This window comes from Cupressus sempervirens, chromosome 2, assembly GCF_028749045.1.
Source record: "Cupressus sempervirens isolate cs-2001-9-10 chromosome 2, ASM2874904v1, whole genome shotgun sequence".
NCBI classification, from domain to species: domain Eukaryota; kingdom Viridiplantae; phylum Streptophyta; class Pinopsida; order Cupressales; family Cupressaceae; genus Cupressus; species Cupressus sempervirens.
Genome location: NC_143119.1, coordinates 626,806,793 through 626,831,474, shown reverse-complemented (window position 1 = coordinate 626,831,474; position 24,682 = coordinate 626,806,793). Strand labels below are relative to the sequence as shown.

The following is a 24,682-nucleotide window of genomic DNA, read 5'->3' as shown; positions in this document are numbered from 1 at the left end:
CACAAAGGTTTATTTATTATTTATAGTTTATTTTCAATCTCTTATTCAACTAACAATTGTCAAATGTCATTTTCAAAAAAAACCATATATATACAACTATTCAACAATTTTAGCAATTGTATGTAAGAACAATCACTATTCAAAAAAAAAAAGTCTATTGGCTAATCATTGCACATACAAAAGCGTGCAATTGCTAGTTATTTATAGTTTGTATTTTCATTCTCCTATTCAAATATGAATTATATTAATATCTCAATCAACAAGAGTCCAAATAGAGATAATCATTCATTTCAGCCTTACTTTTTAATAACCAACTTTAAGTTAATTGATGAAAATAAATTAGTTGTGGATTTAAAATTTCTAAGAAGAAGAAATGTGAAGTAGTTATTACCTACAAAGTTAAAAGGTAGAGGTGTTTTTTCATTTAATCTTCTCAATTTCTAGTTCAGACTAAGGAATATGTTACTCCTACCACCTTTGAAAAAATAAAATCCAAGTTTTATTTTTTGAAACATATAAGTAAAAGTTCACATATTATAATACATGCATTTTAAGATTTGAGGCCCTCAATTTATTCTCTTTATAGAATTAGGCACAACTCTACTTGTTGTTTTAGTATTATTCCATATGTGACTAATACATAAGTTGAGACTAATGACTACTTCCCTAACTTATCTTGATTTGTGTTTCTTACTCTTAGGTTTTTGTGGTAATAATAGATTAAGGGCTTTATTGTGTTGCACCTCATTATCACTGATATTGTTAGATCACACCACCAAGGATTTGTCTAGTGGACATTCTTGATTACTTCGACAGGGATATAAATAAGAGTATTTATATTGAAATTTAGGAACCATGCCTCTAGCTCACATAGATTTCACCTAGAGAGCCACTATATTCAAAACTTCATTCCTTTTAAAATTTATAACTCTATTTTAATGATGTAACCTAAGGTTTCCTCCTTCACATTTCAACATCAAGAAGATCTTATATTTATTAGATTGTTTTCTCCTTAAAGTACAAGGTTGAGGAATGATTGATATAGAGTATATTATATAATTAATGAAATTTTTAAAAAAATTCAAAAGATATTTAATCTACATTAAGAAATTCTCTATAAAATATCTATTAAAGAAACTTGTCTAAATTAATTATTAACTATATCTTTTTATTTTGAAAGTTCATACTAAATTAATTAGTTCTTATGAAAAATAACACTTTTTTAATAGCCTTGAATATAGAAAATACTATTTAAATTTTCATATTAGTCACACTATATTTTATATTTTTCTTCAAAAATGTTCTACAAATTCTTATCCAAACTACACTCTCTTTTAATATTATAAGTCAATTTTGTTAATGTAACCTAAAGTCCCATATCAATAAACCTATAAAGAATAGTGGAGACATTGCATGTGTATTCAACTTATAAATGACAAAATCCATGTGCTTTGTGACAACCCAAAAAAATGAATGCTAAGAATTGGTTTTGTCAAGTAGCTATTTGCCAAACATGTGTTCTATCATAAAATATGAGTTTCACAACTAACACCATTAAAGCATCACTTTCATGCATGTGGCCACATTTTATACCTCTATTTGTGTTCAATATGTGTAAAATATCCTTCACATTCTTAAATTGTGTTCAATAATTATAAAATATCCTTCACATTCTTAAATTGTGTTCAATAATTATAAAATATCCTTCACATTCTTAAATTGTGTTCAATAATTATAAAATATCCTTCCCATTCTCAAATTGTGCACTCTCAGTCTATTTCAAGGACTCTCTGGTTTTGTTTGGTTTTACTAATGACTACTCCTAGTTAAAGTTCACGAACTTCACACCAAAATGATGTTTTCTATTATGAACATTCTCATAGCCTCTACATGATCAAGTATTTGATGATTAGAGCATCATGAGCTCTAATCCATAAATGCATCATCAGGTGTGGGTCAATTAATTTTCCATTGTTTTAGATGCATCCACATTTTTTATTTTTTAAAATCAATTTCCTATTCTTTTTTATTTTAATTTATTCAAAGAAAATTAAAGGACAAAATATTGTATCTATTTTTTCATTTCTAATTCAATCTTATGTTTAACTTTTTAATTGGGTTTATTTTATATATATGATATCGTAATTTTTAATTTGTCTTAGATTGATTATAGTCTTATATTTTTATAAATAAGTATTATAATTTTATTAATTTAAAAATAATAATATATACACTCCAAAATAAGATGGGTGGATATAATATCACATCTCAAGAATTGCACAATATAAATATAAAAGCCTCTAAGCAATAAGAGGTGATGGAAATAGCTTTGAGGAGTTCTCATTTCTCATATTTTTTTCTTCATCTTCATTGTGAGCTAAAGAAATGGCCAACCCTACTAAACAAAATTATTTGGAAAAGTCGTCGAATGGCTGCCCAAAAGCACCATTGACAAGTCCCTGTAAAAGTGCTTGCAAGAGGCAACCTAAAAGTAGCATTTTCAGGGGACAGGAAAAGATGAGTGTCATTAACTAGGTCACAATGCACTTGTATGACCAAGTTCTTCACCACTAGTTGAGGGAGAAACTTGAGGTCAAGCAACTTGAGTATCATAAGTTGAGAGGCTTCTACCTTTATGATGATCATAAGGAGAGAACCTAGGAGGAGGGCATAGATAGAGAGATTTTGGCCATTGTGCAAGGGTTGCTCCCCCAATGATCAAACAACAATTGAAGGTGAGCCACCTCCATAGAAACCTTTTTGTCTTGCACCTATATCTATAACAAAACATTAGAATAAATAAAGTGAAACGTGCTTCTCAACATAATAATAAGCGAAACAAGTGATTTTTGATCTCCATAAATGCTAAATAGAATCTCCAGCTCGAAGACATGTGAAATTTGATTGAGTTTATGGGGAATGTGAGGCTAGTCTTCCAAAAGTTTCTCTAGTTGAAAAGGCTAAAAGAAGTCATAAATCCAATTTTTTGAGGAAAAGATGAGTTTTGAAGACTCCAATTATCAACAAAAGGACAAGGGGGTCACAAATACCTATATGAAGAAGGCTTGACCCCATAAGCAGACCTTAGAAAAGATCACACTAGACAAAGTCGTGTAATTTAGTTCCCATATAGCTAACCAAATATTGATAATTTGCCTTTTTGAGTTTTTAAATTAAATTAGGCATGAATGACTTCAACATATTCCTTCAATTCTTTGTATTGTTGTAATGCTTCTAGTTTTAACTTTCCTTACTTCATACAATGACTTTATTCTTGTATTCGTCAACCAACTCGACCTTTCTAACTACACCTATAATTAATCATAGACTCAATTGAAAGAATGATTTATTCCTTAAGAATTATATGAAACAATATTATCCCTTTATTCAAATTTTAATTTTCTTACTTCTATGATTGTTTCTCTTATTCTATGCATATCATCAAATCACCTTAAATTATATGTCTAAAGTATATGCTTAAATAAATCAAATATCAATATGTAACCTCTTATACTTAGAAGATAATCAAAGATCAATATGCAACCACTTATACTTAAGATAATCGAGAAGTTATAATTAATTATAAGAAACTTTATAAACTGATATTAGAATTCCATACCCAAAAATATTATCATTAAAAACTTGCATTTGTATATTATTTTTGAAAAAATCATTACATCAGCACTACACTAGCATCTTTTGTGGGGCATATATCTTAGATCTTTCTTTGTTCGAGAGAAGAGTTTGACCTATCAACAAAGAATTTGTGAACCACTTTTTGAATACAAAATACAAATACCTCTCACATGCTTTTCAACACAAATGCAATGGATGAACAATATGTACCGAAGGTCAAATTTTATAGAGAATAAACTTGCGGAAAGGTGAAGCGTCCAACCTCAAAGACTAGACTAGTGACGCAACCTCATCTTTGAGCTAGCCAACCACAGCGTTGATTTTGTCATGTTCTAATCAATGCATATCTGGTATCGATGTCTCAATCTTGAACATGGAGCACCATATACATCATAATATCCTCCCTCTTCTACTTCAAGTCCACAAATATAAAACTAATTCACTTTAACTGAAAGTCTCATCATTTATATTTAAAGTCTTAATATCTATTATAATGTAGGTCTAATTTCATTATTGTTTGATTGGTAAAACTGGGTTGGTTATTGTAGAGTTTTAGTCATTTTCATTGGAAAATGATAGGATTGTAAAAATACGAATCAGTATGACATAATATGATATAACTTATTTTATTTTATTTTCAGTAGAAGGCGATTATAAAGATCAGATTGCTAAAAATTGGGTGAGAATCTGTCGTTGTATACCCTCCCTCAACTGCACTAACCATTGTGCATTGGAGAAAATCATTCAAGAATTTCCAAATATTATCACAGCATAAGTCCACATTAGGAAATCTGACATTTAATCAAACTCTCCACGATAGGGATCTACAAGCTATAACAATGAGCCATCTGGCCTGGAAATACCAAAAGACTTCACTCCAATGTCTTTCTGCTGATTTTTTCTTCGTTAAGGTTGTTGCAATCATGCTTGATCCTAAAGTAGATCTAACACAACAAATGAATAATTTAAAAAATTTAACAAATAAAAATCTAAGGGTCAATGAGTTTGACTTGAAAACTACCTAGCAAAACTCTGATAACAACATTATAACTAAAGACTTACTTCATAACAAGAGGAAAATGACTTCTCTAAGACATTGGTCGACTTAAAAGAATAGATGATGCTTTCTTCAATCTGAATTTCTCACCTATCTTCGAAGGGAGAAAGGTGAACTACTAAACTGATTTATGTATTTGCAAATACTCTGAATGACATATTAGAGCTTCTAAATGAGTGTTGATTATGACAGAGTAGGAAAGCTTTGTTTTTAATTTTTTATAATATTAATTGATTTTTTAATTTAAAATTAGATTAAAAGCTATTTTATGCACTGCAGATTTTAATAAATCAAGTTTTCTCACCAATAAACCAACAACCATTTGGAACTTCTTAATGATTTTATAAAATTATATAAAATTATGATAATAATTGAATTAGGTAGATATTTGCATCTTTGATATGCTATTTTCTTTTTTTATCTATAAGAAATTCACAATTTACCGTAGTATCGTAAGCTCTTACTTTTTGATGTGTTATTCTTAATCATCATCCACTTTACTAATTCAATTTGCCCATTTTTAATATAATCTGAATTTATCATGGTTTTGCCATTAACTAAAAGATGGCACATATAGTCCATTCATTTGTTTACTGAAATCCATTACATCGTCTGCATCTCAAAACCATGCAAACAGATTGAAAGGCCATGAAAAAGCCATGATGTTCTAAATACATGAAATCTAACAATCCGAGTCGATCCATTCCTATGAACTGCAATGTCCATATGGGCATAAAGCCAAACAAAGACTTCTACCTCGACTAGGGGGAAGATCTTTAAAGGCTTGACTACATCAAAATTATTGAAAGCGAAATGCTTAAAGGCCTTCCTGTGAAGGCCTCAAAATGTTATATGTACAGTGATCTCCTTTTGCACTGCTTTTGAATTGTAATACAAAGGTGGACACGAGCTCTACTGTGAAAAACAGTGGCCGATATTCTTGCCGCCTTTAGTTAAAAGGTCTACAAGGGTTCAACAAATAGAGTGATGCTAAATGAAAAGAGATTTATACACATTACAAAAATTGGATCAACGGCTTATTTGTTCATCCAAAAACTCATCAAAGGACTTGATTCTGTTCAGAAGATCTGAACTACTTTGATTACTGCTGTCAAATGATTCCGCATCATCATCCACCCCGAGCATTGCAAGACTTAAATGAGTTTGGATATCAGGGCTCTCATTATTTTCTCCATCCTCATCATCTGCTGTGTCGTTATCAATGTCTTTAGACATCTTCAGTTGGTGCCTTGCCCACTTTACCGGGTCATTTCCCTCTCCTTGCAACAATTTCAAAATCTGCATTGACACGAGATTTGATGAGGTCTTCCCCTGGCTTTAGATTTGGCTTAACCATGTACAAAATCAAATATACAAAATCAAAAAGACAAACCACCCATTTCCATCCATTAGTGTGTGTCTGATGTGTAAAAGAAGTTTAAAACTACTTACAACCGAGAAATAAATCCACAAGACAGAACTGCTTAAAATGTAACTGTTTAAAACGGATTAAACATGCATCTAAACTACAAGCAGCCACGTGTGGGGTATCCAATCCATCAAGTTCATCCAAGGGTCCTAACACGCTTCCTAGGTTTGAACCAAACCTTGAAGAATGACTTCTGTACCATGATCTTTACCAATTGTGTTCAACAAATTGAATTATAATCTTTCAGCAGGGATCCAAACCATCAAATTTATCTAAAGGGATGAATGTGGGCCTAACACGCCTCCCAAGGGTTTGAACCTTGAAGAATGGCTTTTATATCTTGTACCATCATCCTCACCATTAGTATTCAACTAACTGAACTAAAACCCTATAGCATTCTTATTCACTTTCCCCTTTGTTAAATTAGATTTTAGAATTTGATGAAATTTTCCAAGCCATTAGCTAACTTTTTAAGTGGCATATGTTTCGATTATTATCCTTCAATGGCTTCTGTCCGTTTCTATAACCTTATTTAACAGTATCTATTTTTCTAAAATGGAATTGACTAGCTATATTGGTGTTCTATGTTTGTCGAATAAATTGTGCACCAATTCAATGGCAGTATTTCGCTCCATACTAAAACAAAAGTACTAGGAATTTTGGTGCGGTGCAGTTTAAGCGTTAGGCATCGCATTCCCACACTACTTCAGGGCTTGAAGAGTGAGAAATGAAGATACCTGGGCCATGCTTGGCCGAAACCGAGGAGCCCTCCTTATACAAAGAGCAGCTGCAAGCACCATTCTTTGCATTTCATGTTCATCATAATCATTTTCCAAGCTTCGATCCACAAGATCTCCAACTGACCCATCCTCTAGTAATGGTCTTGCCTGCATTTCAAGGAGATCAAAGCATGAGATTTTGGAAGCAAGAAAACTCAAACTAGAGTCAGTTAAAATGCATGTGAAGATAAAAAGCCTCACCCACTTCACCAGGCTCTCGTGATGGTTAGGATCTCTTGTGTGAATTGGCCTTTTTCCAGTTATTAGCTCAAGAAGAACCACGCCAAATGAGTATATATCCGTCTTTGCATTAACTCTGCCATACATGAAATACTCTGGAGCCAGATACCCAAAAGTTCCACTAACATCGTTGCAAATTGTACATGAGGAAGATGTCGGTGCCCATTTGGCCAGTCCAAAGTCTGACAACTGTTCATAACATCCATCAATTAATCCCTCTATCTGGATCACGAAACTCCTTACTAATACTGTTCCTTTGGATATAAAATCACAATTGATCTTTCCCATTGGAAAATATATACCTGGGGTTCAAAGTCTTCTGAAAGTAGAATATTGGAAGATTTCACATCCCTATGGATGATGGAGCGAGGACATCCGTCATGCAAGTAATCCAATGCTTTCGCAACTCCAATAGCTACTTTCAGTCTTTCTTTCCATACCATCACAACGTTCTCCTTTCTTACTGCAATGTCAAAGCCGCGAAGAAATTAGCTTAGATCACAATATGAAAGAAAAAACCCTAATAGATAACTTGTCGAATTCATACCATGAAGATTTTCCTCAAGGTTCCCTCTTGGCATCAAGTTATAGACGAGGAGACGTTCCTGATCATGCATACAGTAACCAATAAGTGAAACAATGTTTTTGTGCTCTAAGTCCACCATGATCTCAACTTCCAGGAGAAGTTCTTGCTCCGTTTCTGGAGTAATGTTCAGAAATTTTACTGCCACTGGTTTCCCATCAGGAAGAACGCCTTTGTATACTCTGCTACACCCTCCTTTTCCAATAAGGTTCTCTGTAAAGAAAGCATGAAAAGTAAAAACTAAATGACTTAACAACAAACATGTTAAAAAATAAGATCCTGTAAGGAGGACATTACTTCACAGGTTCACAGGTAAGCCCCTGCAAGAAAATTCAAACCCAACAATAATGGGTTGTATAGAAAAATAAAATAAGCAAAGAAAGGAATGTAACTAAATGTATAGTGGAAGAGACTTAGTAATCGTTATGTGTCCATAGACTGTGATAGAGCAGATGTCACAGATACTCCCGATAAGCCAATCACACATGTACTAATAGTTGATTATTTATTAGCTTTTTTTGGTAGGTGGTTGACCCATCTGTGCACCACTATTGGGACTTTCATTAGGACTACTGGGAAATTTTACCACAAGTACTGGTGTTTTTTGGTGAGCAAGTATTGAGGGATGAACATAAAGGGTATTGGGCTGAGTGTTTCAAAAGGGCACCTTTCAACCACTTTGCACTCCACAGCCTATACAAAGAGAGATCTGTAAATGTCCAGACATTGAAACCTTAGCTTTAAGCTCGAGTCACCTATGGAGGTATACCGAAAAAACCAGTATTATTCGACTTACAGTTTAGAAGATATAGGTGCGAAGTTGGCCTGGACAGCTACTGGCCCCTCAGACATAGTAATTAAGCATAAAGATATATGTGCTTTGCTATGTGTATCTGAGCACATAAACATCAAAAAGAAGTTAAAAAGCACACAACTCAGCTTCAAAAGTGAAGTTGGGGATCTAAATCTAACCTGAGGAAAAATTGGAGGTTGCAGACTGCAGGACCTTATATGCAAACTCCTTGCAGCTCTTACTTCTGCAAAGAAGCTTTACCTTCTCCGTCAATGAGAGGTTTTCCATCCCAGGCTCAATCTGGTCCTTCTGGAGTGTTTCTTTTGAACTTGAATCATCTGAACTCTCAACTTCACCACATTCATTAATGGCTTCTTTGCGCTTGCCAGGAAGCTTCAGTGCCCATTCAACCACAGACATCTCTCGGGCATTGCTACGAGGACTACGTATCTTATCCATCGAAAAAGCCCTTCTCATGAGTGGCCATCCAGGAGACGATTCAATGCGCATGAGAGAAGATCTAAAAGAAGGTCTCGCCCGAGAAACGGGCTCTGTAGTTGACCTTGAAAATTTAATTTGTTCAGGCAATTCATGGAATCTTCTTGCATCTTCTCCTCCCAAGAAGATTTTGTTAGAAACATCCGATTCAACCGCCTTGTCAGAAACTTGAGATTCAACCATCTTGATTGAATCAGTTGAAGAAAGCAGATTCTCTGAAACATCAACTTGAGATTCAATATGTTGCTCTTTTCGGCCATCCTGTGCATCATAATCAGAATCTTGAGGAGAAGTTGTGTCTGGAGGATTTTCATTGACGAAACCAGATTTGCAAACTGACATGATTCCTGGAACTGAAGAAACAACAAAACACAGAGGAATATTAATGGAACTTCATAATTTTAAGAATAGCAATCTGAGGACGCCAGTCTATTTAGCCCTGATTTTAGTGTTCAATGTGATCCCTAGGGCAATAAATACAGAATGCAGACCTGTGATTGGCAGCGTTCCATCCTTCTCGAAGGCCACCTTTCCATGATCAATAACCACTACAGAAGAAGTAGATGGTAATCTTTGGGCACAGTATTTAGCCAATGAAATTGGCGACCTGTAACAATTCCACCGTGGATCAATTCAATTATCAAGATATTATATTCTTCTTCCTAAAAACATCTACTAAAGTCAATTCTGAAGACTGATGAGATCATACAATAGAGCCTTGTGCTTGCTTGTGCCTAAAATCAGCTTCGAGGCATTATAGTACTTTGTTTCATCAAGTAACACCTTCCTTACAGGCCCATGAGATATTTTGACCTTGAGACCCACCTGTAAAAGGAATCAAAAAATTTGAGGATGAAATCGCAGTTGTGGAACACAGTTCATTCTAAACAGAAAAGATATAGTTATCAGACATAATCTCTTAAGACACAATATTTTGGGGAAACTCTGATCTTTCATTCATTTAAACCTAAGTGTATCTGCATAAAAGCAACATATTGTATCCAAATCGCATTGCGTTGCATTGGAGGAATAACTCCTTAATCCATTTGTGTATTCCATATAATGAGAACATGTGATCAACATGGATTAGAAGAGCAGAAAAGATTACTGACTTCTTTCAAGCTGCATACAGTCTCGTACACTCCAATTATTGCATCAAAGTTGCTAGCAAACTGTTTGTTGTTTTTCTGTAAACCCCTGGATAAAACTGCTAAGCAAACAAGCACAGCAAATTTAGATGATTGAAAATAACACCCTCTGAACTGTATATAAACGTCAAAAATGCATATAACAAAGTAAAATTGGAAAGCGGGAAGCTTCGTTAAAAACTTAAAAGAACATAGTATGTTGTACCATAGCAAAGAGTTTGTTCTAGTTCAAGATGCTCTAAATAGTATACAGGCTTATGAAAAATTCAACATTATATAATACTCCCTGGGAGCTTTCAGGGGAATGCAGTGCCAGCAGCAAAGTGCATCAAGGCAGATATGATCGACATCATTTCCCCAGGGACAAATATCTTAGCTTCTCCCAAAAATCCCAACACCATAAATAGAATTTTGAAGCAAGGTGCCCTACTGTTACATGATAATACCCCTTGGCTAGCATTCTGGGTAAACGGAGAAGAAATAGATCGCATAACCATTTTGATGGTTTAAAGATCAACCAGATCTCGTAGTGGAAAAAACAAGAAATGAATTGAAATGGGATCAAATGTAGAAAAGATACAGAAATCAAAAAAGGAAAACATAGATTCAATAAAAGGTTTGAAGGATCAAAGTACAGAATAGCTTATTAGTTCCCCAATCCTAAGAAATGAGGCCCAAGGATGAAGCATTATCACCTAAATCGTTGGGTGAAGAAGTAACAGCATGCACAGCAATGACATGATCTCCGGGACGGGCAACCTTCATGAGTGTCCATGTCAACACCTCCCTGCTAGCTGTAGCCAACTTCACTCCCACTACAAGCGTTCGCCCCTTCTTCTCCACCCCCTTCTCTACTTTCATCCTTACTCATTAACTCTACCCTCCCCTTCCTGTTAATTCATCTGAAAATCCCCAAAAGCGGAGCAAAATCTTTCAGCAACTATTGCTGTTTATGCACATTCATCTGAAAACCCCCAAAAGCAGAGCAAGATCTTTCAGCAACAAATACTGTTGGTGCAAACCCCACATCAAATTAGGTCAATGTGTCACTGGACGGATCTGTAGAGTAGCAAAGAAATGCAAGTAAAGACATGTAGAATCAAGAACACTGGTTTATTTGTAGAGTATTTCAGCCGAAACGGCGCTGAAATGACATTTTCCGGGGATTTAATGATAACTACAAAAGGACTGCAGTTGAATCCACATTAAAAGCATCTGATAAGTTAAGGAGTCAATGCCCCTGACTGAATACTGCAGGATCCCCCAAACTGCTCAGTAGGCCCACCTGCGCTCATCCTACGACGGTACGACCGGAAAACCTAGACTATGAAGGTTCCTGCGCCTGAAAATTAGGATGTGAGTTACCGCAAAATTCTCAGGGATGTTTGGATAGTTTATAGGAGCTTTTGACAATTGGGTAGATTTCTACATTTCCCGACAATATATAAATTCGGAAATTTGTTGACCCCATTAAAAAACTAATACATTGCAGATTTTTCCGAAAACCTCTTTGAGTCCATCAAATTGCTTCGTTCTCAAAAAACAAAAACACATTTTAAATGTGAAATTCTCGCCTCTATAACTTTGTCATTTCGGCGTAAGTTAGGTGACCTCTATCAGATCACGCTGTTGTCGTATTTACCAGTCACAAACGCATCGATAACATATGAATGCAATATATTATATAAAGAATAGCTGTTTGGGTTAAAACTTTGTTCTTACTTCACAGGAGCTCTAGATTCTCGCAGTCATGGCTTCCTGCACAATCTTCCAAGCGGCCCACAAAAATATCTTGTATCTCATTGCCAAATTTTAATTTATTTTATGTCATATTTGAACAGATTTTTATTGATAATTCTCTGACTTCCAAAACTTTTACCACAATTTTATGTGGTTTATGGGGAGGACCAGTTCAAGAAGTACAAATTATTGAAAGATTTTTTTTCTTGAAGACAGATTTTTCTCATTAAATAATAATAATAATAACATTTGAATATATTTGAATTTAAATTATAGATATTATTTTGTTAAAAATATATGTAGTAATAAAGAAGAATGTTAGAAAGATATATTTTAAAACTATTATATTTCTTCAATTTATTTATTGAATATAGAAAAAGAAGAAAATTTTAACATCTACAAGACTAAATATAGTCTATGGGACACTATGACTTCATAGATCAAGTCTTTTCCAATACAAAATATGATGATCTAAGAAAAACAATAAAAGTAGGAAGGTGTCATTTTTCTTTAAGAGTATACGGAGATGCTTTTCTCAGATGAATTTCTAAGAATTTGTTGTGATTTCTATCCTATTATCAACAACCAGGTGTAGAATTTGATGGTCATATTTGTCGTTTTTCCACTTCTGAGCTATATAATAGTTTTTGCAAAATATAAACTATTCCAGGCCTATAAACAACACTCAAGAAGCCAAAACAAAGACGCCAAAACAACACTCAACATGATAAATTTATATCCTAACTCTAAATTAAAACAAATTTTATTTTTATAAACTTTTTTTTTTTAAATGATTAAATAATAGTAAATAATAAAATATATATAATCTTACAAAAGAATACTTTAGAAATCAATTTTATGTATTTACAGTCAATATAAAAATTCAGTTATTATTAATAACTTGTTCTGAAAATAATTACAATTATTTAATTAATTTTAAATTAAAAATCAATTAAAAAAATAACATATTTTCACTTCTTTTATTTATTAGTGTCCAAAAGGGTGAGTGAATAGCTGAGTTGGTGTGAAGGCGAGTCGTGAAGCGTAGTGTTAGGCTAATGATCCCGATGCTACGCATCAACTCCGGTTCGAGTCACACTAGGTTACCACAAACCTTTTTAGCCAAGAGTGGCATGTTGTGATGGTTAAGTTGTTGCGTTGTTATCCTTGCCATCAGGGTTCAAATCTCATGGGGATGAGGTCCCCCGTTTGTGGCCTCACTGGTTCATAGCTCCAGGTTAATGGTTCATAGCTCCGGGTTAAAGCGTTTACCCCTATTTTTAAAAAAAAGTATTTATTAGTGTCCACCAAAATACAAATTTCAAAATCTGTAGATTTAAATTTATAAATAATTAATTTCCAATTCAGTTCATATTCTCTTATGTACTTAATTCCATTGAATACAACATTAATATCTGATCCTGAAATTCAAGTTTTTTCTTTGTTAATGTAGTTGCAGCTTTTTAATTCTGGGACGCACTTAAACTCCTTATTCCATCCACAAAGTACAAAATTGAATTTGATAAAAAGCTCCACTTTAATTTTTATAAGTACCGAAATTTATGTGAACAAAATTTAAAGATTTTTAATGCTGAAACGGCGAATAAATAAATAAATAAATTTCAACAGAGAAATGGCAAATAAATTTTAATAGGTTTATTTTTGGGCGTGTGGTGGGAAGAGAATGAAAGGTACCATGTAGGCTGTGTGTGTAACTGTCAATCAAATGCTAACCGCAAGGTGAAAGGGAAAACGGGCAGAAGGCGACAAAAGCACATGCTACGTCAAAACACATGGTTAAGAAGAGAATGACCCGGGCAGGGCAGGGCAGGGCAGGGCAGCACGCTGAGATCAGAGAACGTAACGTCCGCCCTGCCCGCTGAAATTGTTGGTCAGAAGGGGCAGCCCAACCGGTGTATGTTAGGAGAACACGTATTGTTCAACTACCGATTTTTTGTTTTCATCCAACAAAACGTAATGGCAGTTTGGAATAACGTGGTGGAGGGGACACAAGAAACACATGACGAGGGATATTGCTATAAAATACCACCTTTGATGGGCCTACATTTTTTTATCTACCTCCTTTAGTGGAAAAGGGGTTTCATTCATTATTTTCATGCTTTTCAAAGGTGACAATAAAATATTTATTTATTTATTTTTAAATTGATGAAAGGCAATCACATAATGGATAAACCAATGGTAACATTGCTTAGAAGTAGTTATAGAATGAAAAGTCACACATCATATTTTTTGGAGTAGCAATTATAGAAGAAAAAATAAGGCATCAACATTGTGGTAGCTATTGCTACAGTATACAAGTATGAACATCTTATAGCTCAAGTCAAATATTTCTTACAGAATTAGAAGACTTTGGAAATCTGATTATTCATGTGGAAGAAAGCAATCTCTACATCTACCATCCAATTCAAAAGCTTATGTCAAGAAGTTGCAAAGTATAACCAAAGTCATCTAGATGTACATAGATATTGTAACATAAGCACTAAAAGAAACTCCTACCCCTTGTGTGTCTAGAAAAGTCTTCATCAACATGTCATCTACTGAAATTATTTATAAGCGCTAGTAGAAGCTACAACCTGGAACCAATAACTGAAGTTTATTAGAAATATATAAGGGGGGGAGGATGGTGAATCAGTATTTTCAATCCTTTTACCCAAAACTGTATTTTGTTAATTACTTTTCCACATGCATGAGAAAGAATACCAATAGTGCTAAACAATATGAACAACCACACAAGAAGAGAACTCATAACACCATATTTTGTTAACTAGGGAAACCCTAGCCAAGGGAAAACCCCAATGGGGATGGAACCCACAAGATGATTCACTATATAAAGGATCTGATTAAGGATATTGACCCTGTTGGGAGTCCATGAAGCATGTATAGTGTCTTGAGTCCTTGTTAGGAGACTAGGCCTTGTTAGAAGCCTCAACCCTGTTAGGAGTTGGTGAATCATATACAAATATGTGCAAGAAGAGCCCACTGCCCTAACATGAAACTATATAATAAGTTCTTCAAGAGGATGGATATACATACAATACTGGATTATTTGTTGTACTTCGCAAATCTTCTGATTATCAATTCTTCATACAAGAAAGACTGCACATGTTAATTCGCATCATATCTTGCATAGTATTGCTTCGCATCACAACTCATAAAATTGCATTCACTTGTTACTCGCATTTCACAAGATCATATCAACTTCGCAATTATTGGTTACACATCATCATCATATTATTGCACACATATTTCGTAAGATCACATCATCTCTCATCACAACTTCGCAAATGAAGTTCTTTGCTTATACCAAACATGTTGGTAAATTCTTCCTTAGTCGGCTCACACAACATCCTTACAGTCAGCTCACAAAGAAATAATAATTGAAACAATTAATCAGGTCATTTAACACATTCTATTGATATGCTATGTTATGTGTTGTAACAACACTACATCACTAATTCCTTCATAACTCAAGCTCTGTTGGTTGTACGGACATGCGCACTAGTATATGTCATTAGTATGATGTCATGCATCTCTGGTTAACTGCGTAAGAGAATATTTTGCTATCATCAAATCTATCATGTTGCTGTAATACTGTCTAATACTTAGATAATTTTCCTTCACAAATAATCATGACTAATCTGCAAAACAAATATGTTGCCATAAATGACAACCACATCACTTACCTTATTTGATTGATTGGTCATATTGCCAATAATCTCCCCCTTTGGCACTAATGGTAACATTTTCAAGAAAATTGGCTAAGTCCCAAACATGTTGTCATACTAATAAAAAGTAACCATAACACAACAGAATATTGTATTCATGTTTGAAAGGATTACATCCCTTATAACTCCAATTTCAAAGTTAGCAAAAATTTCTACTATACTTTGAAATATAACTATTAACTATTCTTATCCTTATTTCTCCCCCTTACAATTACAATTTTTCATATTTCTCCCCCTTTGACATCAATGACAAAGGTGCCACAAAAGGAAAAGTTTATCAAAATTTGGTAGCTGCATCAAAACTTGGAAAAGCAATCACTAAAGGTGGTCTTCAATTACGCAAAGTGTTTCTTCCAATTTTCTTTTAATGCATTAGATACATCGATTAGCACACATAAAGCATATGCGGCTAACTCTGTTGTATTCAAATATGTAGCCATGAATTTGTCATATGAGGATTTGGCTGCCAAGCATTCCTCCAACTAATTCTCTAGCAATGTTGCCTATGGGAACAAGTGGTCTCTCAAAAGAGTGAATCTCTTTAGAGCTTTCTCTTTTTCTACTTGGATTTCCCTTATGCTGTCATGAAGTGTCTACATTGTATGCTCAATGGTATTTAACTTCTGATTCTGCTTCAGAAAGTTGTTAGTGAGCATCTCAATGCCTTAATGCATACATTCAAGGTTTCTATATCATTCCTTATATTATTACACATGGTATTAAGGAGTTTACCATCATGATCTATTTGTGCTTGAACTGTAGCTACGTTAGAGAGTGTTGAGAACTCTTTATCAAAGGCTTTACACAAAATGGTTGCATGTTATTGAATATCTATAGGGGTGTCAACAAGGCTTACTATCTTTTCCATTCTATCCAAAATTGAAGGAAAAGTCTTTTCAATGGACTTGACTAATTTATTCTTCTCAAGGAATTTACTTAAAGAAGATATGAGATTTTGCGCTTCATCTTCTTCATCTGATTGAACTACTGATGTTGTGAGCACTGCTACTTGAATAGGTGGTGTAGAGGGTGTTGCTGCTACTACTACCGAGGGCACGCTTGAAGTAGCTACTTCAATGTTGGGCTCAATCTTCTTTGCAGAAGGTGCATCTTCTTCCTTAGGCCATGATCTTTTTTTTCATCAAATGAGCTACTATAGTCCACAATATTGCCAACAATGCTTGTACCAAAATCTTTGAATGGATCCTCAGTTTTATCAACTATCACATTGGTGTTCTCTACTCACATAGATTCACTACCAATGGTGATATTTGGTGAATCACTGGAAATTGGTGTTGTTGCTGGTTGTTCAAAACTGTGAGGTGGACTTCTTGCTGTAGGACTAGCTTCCTCTGTCTGCACACACTCCTTAAACTCCTTAGGCATAGGGCTTTCCTTCTCTACACTCTTTTCTGATATAGGGCTTGCCTTTTTTGTCTGCACACTCTTCTTTGGCATAGTAGACATATATGTAACTATAGCCTTTTCAATTTCCTTGTCAATTCTTCATAATTTCCTCCCATGAGGAGAATAGATCTCCTTTTATTTCTCAATAGAGATGTTATACCTTTTAGAACTTTTGTTATCTCTTCCTCATTATTTACAATGCATAACTTTTTCAACATATTGATTCTTATTTGCTTATGTTCCTCTATTACTCTATTTTTTCTATTTCTCAATCTATTATACAAGTCTTTAGGCATCTGTCCTCTTATACTATCAAGCCTTTTATCTTTAAGAATCATATTTCTAACTACAACATTCTCCAGTTGTCTTCTATCCATATTATTGTACAAATTATAGTATTTATTTAATTGCACAAAATTGTTGTCATTAATAATTTGCATGTTGAGATTTTCTACCTTGGGTTTCCATGTTTTTCATCTGGTTGAGGTCTTTGCTTCTTGATCAATTGGCTCTACTGGCTTGTCACCAATTTCTTCTTCAAATTCAGAAGAACTGGTTTGCAAGGTTCTTCTTTTCTTGCTTGGACTGCTTGTTGTTTTCTTGTCTCTCTTCTTAGGAGGGGTTCTTATAATGCCTCGTCTAGAGATTCTTGGAAACAAGGATAAATATAAGCCAAGATAATAAAAAAATTAAACAAGTATGAATGCACATGGCAACAGCATACGAGGATCATAAAGATTGTGTAATGCCCTGTCAAGGGATCTAAAGAATTAACCTAAAGTTTCATGTAGTGCCTGCCCCTAGTTCACATTCTATTATCATTGTCAAATTCTTTTAAGCTAATTTTATGCATTGATTAGTTTTAGAGATACTAGATTTACATTATTATGATATTATTTCATGACTTTGATTACAAATGCATCGGTTATTATTGCTTAGTTGATTTCATTCATGTGTTGTTAATGGTATTTTGATGATCCTAGTTAGCAAATGTGGTTTCTTTCATAAAAATGTTAACATGATGTCTTTAATGATGATTATGTTGTATTGATAGAGATGCATTATTATATGTACGCATTTGATCTTAGATTTGTGATTTTTATACTTACCCCATACTTGCATGTGTATGGTGTGTGTGTTTATTTTATCTTTCTGTCTGACGTGTTTGATGTGGTTAGGGGAGGGAGTCGTAGTCACCTGCTAGTCGGAATCTACACGATGAACCACTCCCCGCCATTGTCTGTTTAGTTTAGATATATTATATACATGTACATGCTCGTCTTTTATGCAGGATGTAGGTACCGGGCATCGACTTCCCTAAATTGCCAGGATGAGCGTGCCCTATTACAAATACTCAAATGATGAGAATGGGAAGATAATGATCAGGTCCAATCCTAGCCATAAGCCTATAATACTTGTCCTGCAAGGAGGACTCGTAACAGACTGTCTACCCTTTTTAAATCCGTGAGTCTTTTGTGCGTATGTTGTTTTGTGAGTCTTTGATAAATTTCTAGTAATTAAGTCTAATTAATAGATTAAATTAATAGTTTAAATTAATGGAGAATTATTATGACTTTTTGAATATTTAATTATATTTAATTAATTGAGAAATTAATTAAATATAAAGAATTGAATTGGAAGATAAAAGTTTTAAGATTAAATTTAGAAGATGATAATATTTATTTAATTTAATAATAATATATTTAGAGTTCATTTTTAAATAAATGCTAAATATTATTGTTATTTAAGTTAATATATATTTATCAAATTAAAAGTTCAAAATATATTAAAAAAAGAAAAAAAGATATTAATTTATGAGAAAGATTTAAGTTCACATGAATGAGTTTTAAATATAAGAGATTAATTTAAAAGATAAAATATGTGAACTTGATTAAGATATTTTATTAGTGCGCATGAGATTAAAGTTAATAAATTAATTTAAAGTAAAGTAAAGTGGAAAGTTAAATAAAGTAATTTAATAATTCACTTAAAGTGCATGAAGGAATAATAAAAGAATATTTTATTTTAAAAAGGAAATTAATTGTGCATGAATGAATTAATTAAATAAAATTATTCTAATTTAGAAGTGGTGGTGACAGAAACCCTAAAGGGTAATTAGATTCTATATTAGAGGGTTTTGGGGTCATTATTTAGGGGGAGTTTTTCATACACAGATTTGAGGACACACACAGGTTTGAAGAGAAAATCAGAGGGTTTGGAAAAGAAGGGAAGTTTTTCGTAGCTTGAAGGGTTTCACTTGCAGTAGGAATCTTTATCTAGCTGCCACTGTTTAGCATCATATCCAGGTAGGATCTCGTGGTTTAATTGTATAGTAGTTTTGCTCTTCAAATCTCTGTTTGCTCCGTGTCTTTTGCATGTGTTGTTTTTCTGTATGCAATATTGTTCTTGATTGAGAAATATCTCTACATGACTTAGATGGATACTTCATTGGGTTTATTTTAGAGAATTGTATTTGAATAGGAAATTAATTAAATACGTGAATCTTTTGGACATTGAAATCAAACTTGAGATTTAAAAGATAAACGTCCTCTTTCAATAAATTTTAAGAATGAAAATTAATTTGGGAAAAAGTTTGAAATGAAAAGAAAATTTTGAATTAGGATATTGAATGGTTAAATTTAGTTTTCCTATTAGAGTATTAATGTACATGTTATTAAAAAAAATTATATATATATATATATATTTTATTAATTTTATTAAACTTTATATAAATTAAAATTTATGAAACATAATTATAAAATTAAAAAAATTAATTTTAAAAAAAAATATATATATATATATTAAATATGTTTCGTTTATATTTAAAAAAAAATTAAATTAAATTTTTTGGGGTTTGTTCCCCCCCCCCGTACCTGCTGCCGGCATTAAAGGCCGCTGCAGCCGGTACCGCTGCTGCCGCCGGCAGCACTTGTACTGCTGCTGCGCAGCAGGGTACCCTGCGGCTGTAGAGCAGCGCAGGCCGGCGGGCCTTAAAACACGTAGGCTTTTATTTTATTTTGTTTTGTTAAAAATTTATTATTAAAGTTATTAATATTTATTAATATTTAATAATAATTTTTACATAAACTTTGTTATTATTTATTAATGAATTTTAATATGTTAATTTTATTAATATTTAATAATATTTTATTAATAAGTTTTATAATGTAAATTATAGGATTATTTAGTAATTTGGTCTAATGAATGTTATTATGAATTTATTAACATTTATTATTTTTATAAATGAGTAAGATTATTTTAATTTTATATTATTAATTAGTTTAATTAAATGAAATTTAATTAAAATTAATTAATATAAGAGAATACTTAGTGGAATTCAGAATTATTTTAATATTAATGATATTGGCTTTAATGAAATGGAAATAATTAATTTTATTGGAAGAACAATCATTATTATTTTAATAATTAATTGATATTATATAAATGGGGGTAATTTTATAGTTTATCCAAATTAATTAATGAGTTGACTTGTAGAATAAATCAAGAATCTTCTATACTTAAAACGTACATTAAAACGTAAAGTGAAACTTTACTTGTAATCAAATTATGTATTCTCAAACCAAAACTCAGACTACGAAACTGTGTTGTTTTTCTTGTATGGCTTATACTTGTGGATTCTCGAGTTGTTTAGATGTTGACTAGTCTAGGATGTACACCAGAGGTTTTGTGAAATTTCTTTGATACTATTTTGTGGTTGGATGTCATGATGTGCTTTGTGATTCAAATTGGGATTATACCTTGTGGAACTTTTATGTGTACTTGGATGGGAGATCCATCTTATTTCAGGTTGCCTGTTAAGGAACCGAGTTTGATCATTATGGGTGTTGTGGTATGGGACACAACTGTGTTTTTATGTGCTTAGGAGAGGTTGTCTAGGTACGTGACTTGGGAGTGGCTTGCATAGGGGTCCGGGACCCAAAGTGGTCAGAACCAGGGTAACCTAATGCAAGTTATGTTATAAGTGATAATCTAGTAAGTAAAATTTATGGGGGGTAAACACACTAAAAAGATAAGTTAGAGATATTTGATCTACCCATGCCTTTAGTGCTTGTATAGACTAAGGATGGGAATGAGATGAGTGCCTCGTCTTCTTGAGAGGGCTTTCTAGGTTCCATATGTGTGATGTTGAGGGTCCGGGGTTCAGAGTAACCAGTCCTGGGTAACTCAACGCTTGAGGGTCTGGGGTCTATTAAGAGATCAGTCCAGGGTAACTCAAGCAGCCATGTGATGACACTCCCTAGTATGTAGCCTGAGTCTCCTCTGTAGATTTTGTGTATCTCTGGTGGTGTACTTATTGATTGTGTTTATTGTGGTTACTTACTTTCATTGATGATGATTGGTGATTCGTGATGTTGTACTTTTGACATGTGGTTATGGACTTGAGGAGGATTATCTTTCGTTGACTTTATCTTATGATCTTGGTATTTGGTTTATACTTGGTTCGTGTATGATGTTTGGTTATGTGGTGTCAGTATTGGATTGAGTGTTCTTACTTTTGGATTATTTTATCTTCTTGAGTAGCATGTGTTACCTTTGAGGTAGTTTTGGCTATTAGGGGTACCTTGCCTAGGAATGTTTTATGTTTGATAGCGGTATGTGGATCGTTCATTATCTTCCATGCATGGTGGGAGTGGAAGCCTAACTAGGTAACCACGCGGTCGGGAGGTAGTGCCTTCTTACCATTTGGGTCCCCCTTCACATTGCTAGCTGTTGGATGTTTGTTGCAGAAGATGTACCTTTATCATTCTTATTTCTTATCTCAGAGATTTCTTTTCAGATGATGTATATATGTTATCATGTATTCCGATGTATTATATCTATTCTCACATACCTTGCGACATGTGCAGTGGATGTTATTTAGTGGATGTACTTTCATTGTATTGTTTATACTTATGCATTTGCTTATGCGATTATGTATCTGTTATTTCTTTATGATCTTGAGACATTGTACTTGGAACTTAAACTAATTAATTTAAAAATTATTAAATGTGACTCAACGTAAAGGAACTCTTGAGGAATTGAAACTGTATCTATATTTGTATATGTGTATTTGATGTGTATGTTCATATTGCTTCCGCATTAATGTTATCTTGATGTTGTTTAAACTTCAAAAAAAAAATAGTTCAGTAAACATTGTAACATGTTAGGTTTATTTCTCTTGGGTTCCCGAGCGGGGCATTACATTTCACTAAGTTTGGTAGTATTTTTTTTTATAATGAAAGTTAAACTACAACATACATATAGTAACGGAAGCAATAACATCATTCAACTGATAGTAAACATAACATACATAATAGGTTTCATCCTTTATGGATCCCCCAACGTTGAATTACATCTAAAATAACTATTCATCTAACATCACATCCTCATGAAATAATAATGAAAAGTCCAATGTTCATACTTTACATTTCTGAATGCTCAATCATCCACTGTACATGCCACAGGGTATGAACACTACTACATCTGAGGCCATTTTTTGACCATTATTGGTCAAAATTTTGACCCACTTTTCGACCAAACTTCGACCAACTTCGACCAACTCATTAGTCAGAATTTTTTCGGTCGAAAGTTCAACCAACCTTCTGGTTGGTCGAAATTTCAACCAATACTTTGGTTGAAAAACTCCAGTAGCCATAGTGCAAGTTTTGCCTAGAATTGGTCAAAATTTTGACCAATAAAGATATAAATTTCGACCAATAAAAGTAGAAATTTTGACTAATGATGGTAGAAAGTATTGGCCAAGAAAGGTAGAAATTTTGACCAATGAAGATAGAAATTTCGACCAATTAAGGTAGAAAGTTCGACCAATAAACGTCGAAAAGTTTGACCAAGAAAGGTAGAAATTTTGACCAATTAAGGTCAAAAATTTTGACCAATGATGGTCGAAAAGTTTGACCATTGAAGGTAGGAAATGTTGACCAAGAAAGGTAGAAATTTTGACCACTGAAGGTCAAAAATTTTGACCAATGAAGGTAGAAATTTTGACCACTAAAGGTAGAAATTTCTACCAACGCCTAGGTGTAAATTTTTTTTTTAGGCATTCTATAAAACAGTTCACATGCTTTGCATATATGATATGACATTTTGCATGCATCCTGCACTCTCTCATTTGGTTGATGATGGATTACGGAGAGTCATATGAAACGATGACGCTAAAAAACACGCAATCAAATCCAAAATGAACTTGCATTACAAATGGATTGTGGAAATTTGATATTGTTGATTTTGCATGCATGTCTACCAGGACAATCAAAACTTGTTTAAGTTGTGATTGTCCTGGTAGACATGCATGCAAAATCAACAATATCAGATTTCCACAATCCATTTGTAATGCAAGTTCATTTTGGATTTGATTGTGTGTTTTTTAGAGTCATCATTTTAGATCACTCTCCGTAATCCATCATCAACCAGATGAGAGAGTGGAGGATGCATGCAAAATGTCATATCATTTGGAAGGCATCTGAACTGTAGGACCCATTTGTCATTGCACCAAAAGCCATGACTGTTAGTGAACATGGAACACCACATAATTAACCCCTGTGGGCAGGGGAGCGTGTCACATCACCCAACAATCTCCGCCTCGACATGCATACCAGGTGCTTACGCGGGTCGGGAAGGCATCGGGGAGATTTGAACCCATGACCAGGCCAAAACCAGGCTCTGATACCAATTGTAAGGCCCATTTGCCATTGCACCAAAAGCCATGACTTTTAGTGAACATGGAACACCACATAATTAACCACCTGTGGGCAGGGGAGCGCATCGCATCACCCAACATGAACTATTTTATAGAATGCCTAAAAAATATCAACAATAACTAATCAAATTTTCGTAATCACCAACAGTAACTAATATGCTTCTTCATTAATATGCCTGATACAATAACCAAACTTGGCAACTATGCACAACAAGTTATACGCTAAAAGGAAATCATTTAGGAGATACAAAATTTGAACAACCATATGTTAAGATTCTACAATTTGTATCACTTGCTTGAGTCTGACAGTTGAGATTAAGTTCATCATCTTCCCTACAGTATGTTCCGATGGCCTGCACATCCACAAAAGTTCCAAGATCTCGAATTTGTAGAATAAGAATTGTTTCATAGCGAATGGACATGATTGACAATAAATCATCATATAAAAAGACTCCCATGTGAAGCATGAATAGGAAACGAAATGAATATGGGTGATAGGGAAGAGAATTCAATAATAGAGGCTTTTAACTTTAGTTATATATAGTCATGATATGGGTAATGCACAACTGCCTCCTAGATTCACGTTCCATCCCACAGATGAAGAGCTCATAACACATTATCTCATTAGAAAAGTTTTAGACAACAATTTCATAGGAAGGGCCATTACTAAAGTGGAGCTCAACAAGTGTGAGCCTCAGGGAGGGTTCAATTCCCTCCTTTATTATTTATTGTGCGTATAATATCACACACCCATTTGATCCCGAATGATATGTATTGAATGCTGAGTGTTTGTGCTAAGTGCTCGAAAACCATCCCTTTCATGCCTTCATCTGTACACAATGTCTTTCTAGTTTCTTTCTACTCGCACACCCATTTTATTTCATATGACATTCTGAAAATTATGTCAC

The 24,682-nt window shown here is 33.7% G+C and overlaps 1 protein-coding gene across 1 annotated transcript; it reads right to left on the bottom strand.

Moving 5' to 3' along the window:
* Positions 1–5,246: 5,246 nt before the first annotated feature.
* Positions 5,247–12,030, bottom strand: LOC149574931 (protein kinase STUNTED-like). Its single transcript, XM_089814784.1, has 10 exons — positions 10,859–12,030; positions 10,128–10,222; positions 9,725–9,840; positions 9,507–9,622; positions 8,697–9,368; positions 7,689–7,937; positions 7,444–7,604; positions 7,103–7,330; positions 6,860–7,009; positions 5,247–5,992 (listed from the first exon to the last, which is right to left on the bottom strand). The coding sequence occupies exons 1-10, from the start codon at positions 11,022–11,024 to the stop codon at positions 5,723–5,725; spliced, it is 2,223 nt and encodes a 740-aa protein (XP_089670910.1). The 5' UTR covers positions 11,025–12,030; the 3' UTR covers positions 5,247–5,722.
* Positions 12,031–24,682: the final 12,652 nt, after the last annotated feature.

Bases quoted from the DNA above. Each gene is read 5' to 3' on its own strand.
- LOC149574931 (XM_089814784.1), bottom strand. From the start codon at position 11,024: ATGAAAGTAGAGAAGGGGGTGGAGAAGAAGGGGCGAACGCTTGTAGTG. The intron at 9,623-9,724 runs GTATGATCTCAT...GAATTGTTACAG, and splicing joins AGCAAGCACAAGGCTCTATT to GTCGCCAATTTCATTGGCTA. The intron at 7,010-7,102 runs GTGAGGCTTTTT...CTTGAAATGCAG, and splicing joins ACGAGAGCCTGGTGAAGTGG to GCAAGACCATTACTAGAGGA.